Source organism: Loxodonta africana, chromosome 24, assembly GCF_030014295.1.
Source record: "Loxodonta africana isolate mLoxAfr1 chromosome 24, mLoxAfr1.hap2, whole genome shotgun sequence".
Lineage (NCBI taxonomy): Eukaryota > Metazoa > Chordata > Mammalia > Proboscidea > Elephantidae > Loxodonta > Loxodonta africana.
In genome coordinates this window covers 24204957-24217132 of record NC_087365.1, presented here as the reverse complement: position 1 = coordinate 24217132, position 12176 = coordinate 24204957, and the positions used below count along the sequence as shown (strand labels likewise).

The following is a 12176-nucleotide window of genomic DNA, read 5'->3' as shown; positions in this document are numbered from 1 at the left end:
TAAGGTCTGACGTCTGTGCACTCTGTATTAAGAGGTTGGGAAGATGAGAAAGAACAAACAAAGGAGGCCAAGAGAATTGGCTAGTGAGGTGCGGGAGATGGGAAACCAGGAAATTCTGCTGTCTTGGAAGCCAAGAAAAGCAAATACGTCAAGGAGGAGGGGTTGATTCAGTGTCCAAATGCTGCTGAGGACTGGGAACTGACCACTGCATTCAGCAAAGTGAAGGTCATGGGAAACCTTGACAAGAGCAGCTTTGGGGGAATAGCAGGGGAGAAAGCCTGAATGGTATGCACGCAGGAAAGAATGGAAGAAAGGAATTGGAGACAGTGCGTATAAACAGTCGGTACATACATTGCTTTCAAGGAGTTGTACTGTACAGAGGGGCAGAGATGGGACAGCAATGGAGGAGGATGTGAGGTTAATTAAAATGTCCGAGGTCAGAGAGCTAGTAGTTGGCTGAGGTGGGACTGGACGCTGGACCTGGTTGGCTCAAGAGCCCATGTTCTTTCCACTGTGCCAGGCTGACTTGAGAGTTATAGCTGAGTGTGTGTATGCATACATGCACACATGTGCACATGCTCATGGGCAGGTTTCCAACACAACTTTACCCTCTCTGGCCTTTACACTGGGTGAAATAAAGCAGAAGAAGTCACATGTCTGGGACAAGCATTGGGGATGGATATTAAAAGAGATTTTTCAGCGAATAGAAGGGTTGGAATAGAGTCCCCTGCTAGAAGGGGTAGGAGAAGCCAGATCTTTGGAAAGAGCCAAGAAAACAAATGAAAACTGTACTTTCCTGCATGTTAATTCTTTAAAACAGACCCACCTTCCAATCCCTGAGTTGCAAAATGAGAAAGAGGGAAGGTACTTTCTTTAATTCAGGATTAAGTGTAGATTTTCCTTAAACATTAATCTTCCTTATTGAATTAAAAAAATAAAATTTGATTTATGAGCATGCTGTGGAGATATTTGGGGGACCCATTTGTTTTATTTGGTTGGGAGGACCCATCCTGCTCAATGGGGATTATTAATGAGGACACGGGGTTCTGTGCCCCTGACTTGGAGGTGAAATTGGACAAGTCATGAAATCTATTTTTCTTATCTCAGTATTCTTATCTATAAAACCGAAGGTGGGGGGCACTAGGTGGGCCACACAAGGGCCCTTATGGCCTAGAAATATTTAGAGACCAATGGGAATAGGGTCTCTATCTGATAAGGCTGGGTGAAGAGAAGGCACGGGGTTTGTTGAGGCCTTTTTGTGTAGAAACCTAAAAATGCTGCCGAGTCACACCATGAGAGACGGTATGTGAAACATAAAAGGGAGGGAGGACCCTGAGATGACAGGAAGTCACAGATTTCATAAAATCAATAGATGATGTCCTCCCTCTGGCTTTGAAAATATAGTTATCCTAAAAGAGCCATATCTTATTTTAAAAATGTGAAATTTCTCTTCTTACACTTAGCTGACTTTCATGGGTGCTGGCACCTTGAGCAGAAGAAATGGAAGACTTTTATGAGCAACAACAGTGTTTGGGCCATTCATGGAAGGGCAGCATTCTAAAATGAAAAGAGTTCTGCACTCTAGACTAAGAATAAAGTTGGCTCCAGGCAAATCACTGAAAATCGAAGGGTACGTGAGAGAGCCAAGAGAACATGGTAGTCACCTGACGAGGTAGTAGGTGAGCCCGAACTCAGGTAGAGACTGCCATGCCTGGATGAACCGCAGCTTGGCTTCGACTAGGGGCATCTGGGCCACGTTCTGGTGGGCTTCCAAGATCCGGGCTGCCAACTGAGCAAAAGCAGGAGACATCAAACTTTCCTCAATATATAATGACTACTCTGTAATCACCCCATTAGTGCCAGATCCCCAGTGATGAAAAAAAAAAAAAAAAGTGGCAGCACCCAGGTGCAGTTCCACAAAGACAATTCATCTTCATCCATTCATTCCTTCTCTCTTTCTTCTACAGGACATGAACATCACTGGTGACAGGCAGGAACAAGATCCACCAGCACATAAGCTTCTCCTTGGAAGCATGCAGATGGAGAGGGCTGGGGCGGGGGTCTCTCTCTCTGAAGGTGTCCATGGGCAGTGGTTCTACCTGAATCATTTCCTCTGTGTAATCCACCGGTTACACAGTCACACAGTTCAGATCTTACCAGTTGCTGTCAAGTCGCTTCCAACTCATGGTAACCCCATGTGCTTCAGAGTAGAACTGTGATCCACAGGGTTTTCATGGCTGGGACTTTTGGGAAGCAGATTGAAGGCCTTTCTTCCAAGGTGCCTCTGGGTGAGTTTGAACTGTCAACCTTTCGGTCAGTGCTTAACCGTTGGTGGCACCCAGGGACCCCTAACTTACTCTCATGACAGCATAAATTTGATTTTTAATTTGTGGGTACTAAATAATTTTATTCTTAATTAAATTCAATCTAGGAATATCACCCTGTTCAGTTAGCAGTCCAGTCACCCCTTGCAAAATTAACAATAATTTCTTAATATCATCTAATATCCAGTCCATATTCACATTTCCTTATCAACTGATTTTCCAAGATGATGCCCTTAACCAGATTTTATCTTGGAACACAAAACATTCCCTGCAAACAATCGCCCCAACAAGATAAGTGGCACCTGTTTAGCTTTGTGTTTTTTTGCACACCGAGGAGACACAAAGCATTCTGGGTTCATGTCCATGCTCTCGACACTGGAAGCTGTTGGAGATGCTGAGCTCCGGTTTTTCATTCTCAGTAATGAAAGGATGCTGAGGACCTCTGGTTGGTAGGAGCTGTCTGCCATGGTTTTGCCCTTTGATGCCAAGATGCAGGCAGCCATCCATCGGGCGTATTGATTCTCCTGCAGCAAGCATGAGAGGGCTGAGAAACAAGTTCAAGTGCAAAGCCACCAGCTGGGAACAGAGCAGAACTTGGGCTTGGTCCCCATTACAGTACAAAGCCATCTCCTTCCATCTTTCCAAAAGAAAAGATGTGAAGCTGCATGCCCATTTTGAGTGGCTGTCAGTCACCTAATTTAACACCCAACAACAGTTTTTGAGTCTTGTGTTGAGTTTCTAGATGCTAAGGGGCTAGCTGATTGGAATGTTGGCTTTGATAAATTCTGTACTTTGCATTTAAAGATGAACCAAGGACATAAAGGAGAATCATACGGAGCACAGGCAGGTGAAAACCCAAACTACCAGAGAGCCTTCCTTGATGCCTACTATATTTCCATTTTTCATATGACAGAAGAAATCATTAACTGGTTTCCTGTGTTACTCCTACTCTACCCCATCCTTAGTAAAGATCTGACTCCCCAGGTAGAAATCAGGGCCATTGATAGGATCTGAATCAGTCAGTGGTGGCTTCTATTGTTCTTTAATGTGTGTGCTCATTTTGGACCTCAGAGATGTGGAGTGGGTGCAGCTGAACAGTAGAATTCTTCAAAGCAACTACGGCAGATTGAATTATTGCCCTCAATCTTCGCCCTCCCATGCCCTTTGCCATGTAACTTTACAGTCCCTCCTACTACAGCCAGAGTGTAATTCCCTGCCCTTGGTTTTGAGCTCAGTCATGTAACTTGCTTTGGCCAATGGACTGTAGGTATAATTGACAGGGTGACAATTTCAAGCCTAAGCCTTAAGAGGCCTTCTGTGTTTCCAATTGCCCTCTTGCGCTTCTGCCATTGCTGTGAGAAGGGCTTTCTCCAGGCAGCCTGGGACCCAGCATACACGGCATAGCCATGAGCCCAACCTGCAGCAAGAAGCCAAGCCTCACCAGACCTGAGACTGGAAGCAAATTTGCCCAGCTGACACCAGTCACCTGCAGATGTTTACTATTGTGATTTTGTGGTGGTTTGTTACAAAGCAATAGCTGACCGATACAAGAGTGCTCTGATTTGAGAAAACACCTTATGTGTTTTGCCCTTAGTTTTAAAAAAGGATGAAGTGACTTAACATTTTTTGTGGTTTTACTTACATGGTCACATTTCAGATACACCTCATTCATACCATCAGCAACGGGGATTAGTAACTTGATTCCAAATTTTCTCCCTGCTACATTTACATCTGGCACAACTTCACAGCCTGAATGACCAAAGGCAGGGACAGAAGTGAGTTTCTGACACATTTGTCATACAAATACCAGATGTGCATCTAAAATAAAGACTTCAAACATTAGTCCCTCAGGTTTGGTTTTCTTCTGAAAAATGGAGGAGCAAGCTGATTACATCAATTAATGATACTGTAATAAGACTTACGAGATATTAGAAGGATATTAGAAACACTGGTGGTGCAGTGGTTAAGCACTCAGCTGTTAACTGAAAGGCTGGTGGTTCAAACCCCCCAGCTGCTCCACAGGAAAAAGATGGGGCAGTCAGTTTCTGTAAAGAGTACAGCCCTAGAAACCCTATGGGGCCATTCTACTCTGTTCTATAGGGTCGCTAGAAGTTGGAATTGACTCGACCCCAATGGGTTTTTGGTTTACGAGCAATTAACATGGGCAAAGAAAAATGATTTCCTATTATGATTATCTTGAATTCAATTTTTAAAGTAGGTATTGGCTAACCTAACTCACAGGAACTATTATGAACGTAAACTTGAAACAAAAGCAGAGGGAATTCTCGGGTTGCCACCATGATAAGGGAATTGAGTGTACTGGTTAATTAAATATTTCTGTTTAAATAGAGAGTTACCAGTACTCTCACAGTCCCTTTCAGAAATTAGGGTAGGCGTTAAAGTGACACTGAATTAAACATAACTCTTCCTGGATTCAGAAAGCTTTTCAGGCTCCTACAATGCCTCAAATGCTACACTATGGACATCAATTAACAATGTTCCGTAGGACTTTGTTGGGCACGATGGGAAAGAAGGGACAGCAAAAGGCAAATAACCACATTTCCTATACCACACTCAAGGCTCATATTTCAGGAGGAATAGGAACTGGATGCAGGCTGCCATTTTGAAATAGTGACATGTACACATTCCTCTAGAATTAAACCTTGCTGTTTTTTCATTGTGTAGGAGTCTTGCCTTTAATCTGCTTGCTGAGTCACGACAAAGACAGAAAGATGCAGGACATTAGCCACTCTTACCTCTAAGATTTAGTTTTTCTACTGGTTCTCCTTGTTCAAGTTCCTTATTTTTAAAGTAGGCTATAGATGTGTCTTTAAAGACAAACCAATACTGTTTGAAAGCTTTTAATATTAGCTTCTTGGGCCTGCAAATTAAAATATAGTAAGTATTTAAACAGCCATCCAGAAATGCAGAACATATTGCAAATTTCAAGCAAATCAAGGTTCTCTAGAGGTCCTTGCAAACAACATACTGTATATTTAAAAACAATTTTCAAATTGCTAACTCATTTCTAGGGAGCCCTGGTGGCGCAGTGGTTATGTGTTTGGCTGCTAACCAAAAGGTCTGCAGTTAGAAAGTAGAAATGGGCTTTTGACGTGAGACATAGAGGACCACCTGGGTCCACATCCTGGCTCTGCTGCTGATCAAATGTGTGACTCTGGCAAATGCTTCATCTGTCTGGGCCGCACTTCCTGCCTGTATATAATGGGGATAGTAAGTCTCTAACTCACAGGGCTTTTATGAGAATTGAATGAGGTCATCTATGTCAAGTGTGCAGCACAGTGCATCGCTAAGGGCTCAATAAATTACTGTTACGTATATGAGTCCCTGGCTAGTACCAACGATTAACACACTTGGCTGCTAACTGAAAGGTTAGAGGTTCGAGTCCACCAAGAGGCACCTTGAAAGAAAGACCTGTAATCTACTTCGAAAAAATCAGCCACTGAAAACCCTATGGAGTGCAATTCTTCTCTGACACACATGGATTGCTGTGAGTTGGAATCGATTCTACAGCAACCAAAGGAGGATGTAAAAAATATATATGAATCTAGTGACATTTGAAATTCCAGCATACTTCTGGGACCTGAAAAAGCTGTGGATATGGTCAGCACAAGCTTTCAGTCATCAGACATGAAAGTAAACACCCTTTTCTGTAGCTTCCTCTTGACTTTTAAGAGAAACCACCTGAGAAGTACCAGTGTGCAACAGAAATCACCAAAATCCACAGCTATTAAAAAAATATATTTTGGGGGAAGATACCCAGCAGTGAGGGCTAGCAACCTTTTGTACCTGGGTTATACAAGGCCAGGGGTGCCAAAGGCAAGGCAGGTAGTAGAAGAATTCTGGCCTTGGAGGCTGATCAGGATTTCTCATGCCAGAGGAGTGGCCTTCTCTAAATGATGAGATGAATGAATTCTGTGTGTGGCCTCTATAATATTATTGTGGAGTCCTTTTATTTGTTCCAAAGTAATAGTAGTTATACCTTACAGTTTTCGCATCAATTATTATTTTTCATCCAACATGTAATTTACTGGAGCCCTGGTGGCACAATTTACTAGAGTAATTGGTTTATCTTTTACAGGTTCACAAAAAGTTGAATTTTGAAAGGTAGTTCAGAGGGACATAAAATTCCAGATTGACTGTTATCTTCCTTAGCATTCTGAAGATCTCTTGCAGACTCTTGGTTGCCGATAAAAGTCTGCAGCCCGTCTAGGTGTGGCTCTTCTGTGGCAAATCTGCCTTTTCTCCCTGATTTTAAAGATTTTATCTTGTCAGCAGTTGACTTCATCGAGATGTGGATCTGTTTGATTTATTATGGCTGGGATCTGTGATTCCTTAATTTAAGGATACTGGCTTCAAACATTATGGAAAATTCTCATGCATTCTTAAAAGCACACACCCTCATTCTTTCTTCTGGAGCCCCTAGTAGACGTATGTTGGGCCTTTTTAGTCTATACCCTATTTTCCATTTCTACCTTTCTGTGTTCTCAACTGTGTCTTTTAACTTAATGTTTAAGGTATCTATTGAGTTTTAAATTTCTGTGATTATGTTTTTTTATTTCTAGAATTTCCTTTCCATTTCTTTTCAATACTGCTTTTTCTCTTTTATTATAATTTCTGTTTTTTAATTTAGTTAATGATTTTAAATGTCCTTATTTTATGGTTCCTTCAGATTGTTCTATTACCTAAAATTATTGAAACTGTAATCCTCTTGTTTGTGGGGTCTGCTTTCTCTTTCTTATGGTGTCAGTAATTTTTACTGGGTGCTCATTTTTGTAAGGAGCTAGTGGTTTCTGTAGGTAGCCCATGAATACTAGGTTGTGGATATTTCCCTCTGAGTGTTTCTGCAGTTGTATTTGCTTGGATGTCATAGGTTTTGTGGGTCTGGATTAGTTTCTATTTTATTTTTCAGTTTGGAATCCTCATACAGGACATTTACATTTAGATCCATATTGGTGTGTGGCACAGGCCTTAGTTCTAATTTCTCAAGAGGGACTTTTCATTTCTCCACATAGAACCCCACTCAAGGATAAGCTTCACAGAGAAGCTCTTGCAAGGTTCCACCTTCAGATAGGGACTTCAGTTCTGGCTGCTACTTTATCGGCCCAAAACTTCATTTCCTATCCTTACACCGGGATTAAAATTCCATCCCCATACCTATGTCCATGTCCCAGATTCGCCTGGGCTGCTGAGGCTTCATTAGTAGAACTGGGTTTCCTCTTTATTTTCTGCAAGTTGGGATTTCCTAGTCTTACATCAAGTTCCATTTGTTATCTGCAATTCTTTTATTTCATCCAGCATTCCTATGTATTTATAGCCAGATTGGGGTTTGCATTACATCAGATCCATGTTGCTGGAACCCTGAAGTCTACTATTTATACAGTGGGTTCAATAGAAGATGTTGTTTAGGAAAAAAGAGCTTTATTGTTAAAGGGGAAACAAACAAACAAAAAGCCCTGAAAATCAAAGGACTAGTCCAACGCTCTTATACTGATAAGAAAAGAGGCCCAGGCAAATGCAGAGCCTGCTAAAAATCACACACCTAATAGAGCTCCACTCTCCTTTCCTTCACCCCTTCCTTCTTTCCTGAACCATACTGTATATTAAATTTGACATCTTCAGACCTTTGGTAGATGAAGTGTCCATTGGCCACATACAAGGGTACCTTTGTGAGTTTGAGTATTAACACTCACACCAAAAAGCCTGTAATATTTCAGAGTAGCATGGCTGATGTGGATGTAGGGGTTGACTCCACAATATCATCTCCTTCATTTATAGGAAGGGGGTTGTCATAGTTTTGTTTATGAAGAGCTGGATTTGCTGCATATAGATAATATGATGACTCCATTTCTTTACAGAACAATTATTAATACTTTGGAAAGATGTATTTGTGGATTTGAATTGTTACATTATTCTGCAGCTCTGAATATAACAATGTGAATAATTTATGACTGCAATTACTTATGTCACAGAAGCTATATTATGACCCTATTTTTTGAGATCACATCTTGGGATTAAAAACAAAAAACAAAACAAAACAAAAAACCTGTAGAAACTGAGTGACAAATACTGTAACCTTTAGACACTTGTTTCTTATTTATGCCTTTACCACTGTTCATTCTTTCCAAGTCTTTCTTTGCATCCTGTCTTATCAAAAGCAACCCGTGTTTCTCTTGAAGCCAGCTGCCTTGAGTGAAGTGTCGGTTTGTTAAGAAAAGTCAACAAACCATAAAGTGACAAAAAGTAACCGATAGAACTTCAAAGCAGTCTTATTCCTTTCATCCTAACACACCCTGGCACCATCATAAATGTGGCAGTCCCTTATTTCCCTGAAAAAAACTGCTCTGCCTTTTAAACAGTTCCATGTCAACCTGAGGTGACTGGAGAGTTCATTGCAAACACTCATAAGCTAAAGTAGATAAAATAAGATGACAACCCCCTATAAGTCCAGGACCAAAGTTCTAGATATGATTGATTTTTAAACTATGAAAGAGCCTTCAAATGGTGTCAGAATCCTGAGCCTCCCAAATGGACCCTAACGGGAACTCTAGTCTGGCCCATACGTTCATTTTGCTGACACCAAGCAGGTTTATACACACCATTTACTGAGTGTGTACTATGAGGCAGGCGCCATGTTAAACGCTGTATGTGCATTACTTTATTTAATCCTCCCAACAAACCCAAGAGGAGATATCTCCCCATTTTATAGACCAGAAAACCTAGATGTAAGGACATTGCCCAAGGTCACCCAGCTAGTGTGTGCTGTGGTGCTAGAATTCAACGACGCTATCTGATGCCAAAGCCTAAGCTCTTACCACTGAACCAGGAATCTGCCTAATGGATGTGCAATTTAAACTCCCAGGCTCTTTACTTGTAAGACTTTGTTATGAGTGGCCCCTTCCCCCCTTTAGGGCTACTCACCTAAATAATTTGAGATTATCTGCAAGTTTAGGGATATCAGTAATGTCCTCCTAAAGAAAAACAAATAATATTTTATAAGGAGTCATTTAGTAGGTAGTGCTGATACTCTATACCTGCACTTTCCAATACAGTGCCACTCACCAAATATACCTATTTCCCTTCAAACTAAGTGAAATTAAATAAAATGGAAAATTCAGTTCCTTAGTCACACTAACCACATATCAAGCCGTTACACTCGATGGGAATGAGGAAGGGTTGGGAGTGGGGTGGGTCACGTGGAAGGGCTTCTGGGGTGGCTGGTCAAGTTCTAATGGGCAGTGACTTTGTTAAGCTGTACCCATTAAACCCATTGCTGTTGAGTCGATTCTGACTCATGGTCATATATTACAAAAAATGAAAGAAAGAAAAAAAGATTAGGAAATTGACCAAGTATTCCTTGTACATACTATTCAAGTTAAAAATCTGAGTTAGAAACAACTACTTTTATAGATAAGCAAAATATTTTACACTTTTTACAGTAGGGTGGGTAACTCTAGCTATATCTAGTTCACTGATTAAACTCTCAAAAGGAACCTGGTTCAAAGTTCATTTTGCTGTGCAGGTTGGGGCCTATTCTCAAACTGAAAAGCCTATTGTTTAATGTCATATAAAAATATCTGGGAGGGAGGAAGGGAAATTCCATTTATTCTAAGAAGCATCATTGTCCCGTTGTGTCTGTTCAGTGGGGGAAGTAGACCAAAGATAACTCCAGTGTTATGGGGCCCATGTCTGCTATAAATGAGAGACAGGGCTCTGAATCTTGGTGTTACGTTTGTATTAAGCATTTGCTTTTGTATGATACTGGTTTCCTATTTTAAGGTATTTAATGATAAGGGAACACACATTAAATGCATAAGAATACAGTGACTCATTCTAATCTATCGGTACTACTTAGGTTCAATTACAACAAAAGGGTGGCACCCAAGGAATGCATCAAACAGGGAACATTCCGACTATAAAGCTGGTATTCTACCACATTTCATGGATCAGGCACAAATCAACAACAATAACAACAACAACAAAAAGAAAACCAAATCCACTGGAGTGGATTCTAACTCATATCGACCCAATAGGGCAGAGTAGAACTGCCCTATAGGGTTTCCAAGGCTGTAAATCTTTACGGACACAGACTGCCTCATCTTTCTCCTGCTGAACGACTGGTAGGTTTGAATTGCCAACCTTTCAGATAGCAGTCGAGTGCTTTAGCAACTGCACCACCAGGGCTCCTGGATAAGGAACAAGGGATGATAAAACACAGCTTTGTTTATGTTTCATTGGAAGCCTTCTGTTTATTTCCTGAAGTCAAAAAGATTCAGAAGTTTTTACAATGATGTATGAAAAAAGCTCTCACTTCTACCTTGCCTGGTTGCAATTTATCAATAGGCAAATAGATATTAAGGCTTTGTATCTGCAAAGCCTTTTTTGTGTTAAGATGCTCTATTCTCACAGCTGTTCCATGCAATAGAAGGGCAGTTCTTTCTAGACTTAAGGGACCAATTCTATGTCCCACACTAGTGAACAGGGGCCTTCAGCAGTGTTGCGCTCACACCATGTCAACTTTACCCTAGGAAGACATACAATACAAAAGTATTGTCATTAATATAATAAAAATGGCTCATAGTCCCTTACACCCCTGGGTGGTGCAAAGGTTAGCATGCTTGGCTGCTTACCAAAAGGTCCGCCCAGAGGCAACTCGGAAGAAAGGCTTGGTGAAGTGCTTTTGAAAAATTGGCCATTGAAAACCCTATAGAGCACTGCTGTCCTCTGACCTACAAGGGGTTACCATGAGTTGAAGCTGACTTGACAGTAACTGGACTGATTTGGTTTTAAAGTCCCTTACAAAGCTAAGTTGAGCAAATTTAGTCAGTTCTTACTAGGTTTAAGCTTTGGACAGATAAAGAGAATATTTCCTTTTTTTTTTTTTTTTTTTCAAAATCAGACTAAATATTGTCTTATTTTTAAGCCAGAAAATAGTTCCATCTGTATTTGTCAATCAGTCTGAACAAAGCCACAATTTTGAGTTAATCGGATAAGCCCATACCAAAGTGTTATCTGTTTTTCCACCTTCGAGGGTAACTTCCAAATTAGAAAGTGCTGCTTCTACTTCATCAGCCTCAGTCTCATTTGTAAAATCCTGTATTTCAGTGGACAACGAGAGTTTGCTAATATGATACTGCAATGAAAACAGAAGTTGCAGACGTTATAAACACAAATGAATCCATTAGCCATTTCTTCCTCTTTGAAGACAGTTTCCCTCTAATAACTCACGGTCACAAATACTGAGCATCTCCTGAAATGCATGTGGAAAATGACATTCTAATCGGAATAGTTCTAAGATTTATGGCTGGTCATGTTGACACTTGGTTCTTCCCCATCCCAACCGTGCTTGTCATGGGGAAGAGATCAGGACTGGAAGACTAATGCCTTATATTATGTGCACATATGTGAACCAGGAGGGGCATTTTACATTTAAATCTGCTGCCCTCATTCTCACCTCTTTTGTCAAAGAAAAAACAGTGTGAAAAAAAACCAAAATGTGAACCAGAACACTCTTGCTTTGTCTCCTGCCAGAGAAAAGGCCTTGACGTTCCGTACCTGGAGTGCTGCAAAGATCAACATTTCTTCCTCCGTACAGTCAATTTCTTCTAAGAGAATGGCCCACCTGGCTTGTTCATAGAGTTGGTTTATCCGGACAGCATCATACTACAGAAAGAAACAGGTGGGTGTGGGAGGCCGTATTTATATTCCACAATACAAACATTCTGGGATAACAGGCCATTGCCTGTTAATCAGAGGCAGTGAGCTTTAGTTCAAGTAACTGAAAGAGATACCTCTGTCTTCTCACTGCCTGCCTCATTTTGGTTCCGAATTCAA

At 41.0% G+C, this 12176-nt stretch overlaps 1 protein-coding gene across 1 annotated transcript in view; it reads right to left on the bottom strand.

The window, feature by feature from the left end:
• FERMT1 (FERM domain containing kindlin 1) overlaps positions 1–12176 on the bottom strand; it is a 46401-nt gene that overhangs the window by 3681 nt on the left and 30544 nt on the right. The window contains exons 6-12 of the mRNA XM_003411558.4: positions 11898–12005; positions 11344–11475; positions 9264–9313; positions 5081–5205; positions 3967–4073; positions 2627–2848; positions 1665–1789 (exon numbers count right to left, since the gene is read on the bottom strand). Coding sequence (XP_003411606.2) covers positions 1665–1789; positions 2627–2848; positions 3967–4073; positions 5081–5205; positions 9264–9313; positions 11344–11475; positions 11898–12005 — 869 coding nt within the window. The remainder of the gene's footprint in view (positions 1–1664; positions 1790–2626; positions 2849–3966; positions 4074–5080; positions 5206–9263; positions 9314–11343; positions 11476–11897; positions 12006–12176) is intronic.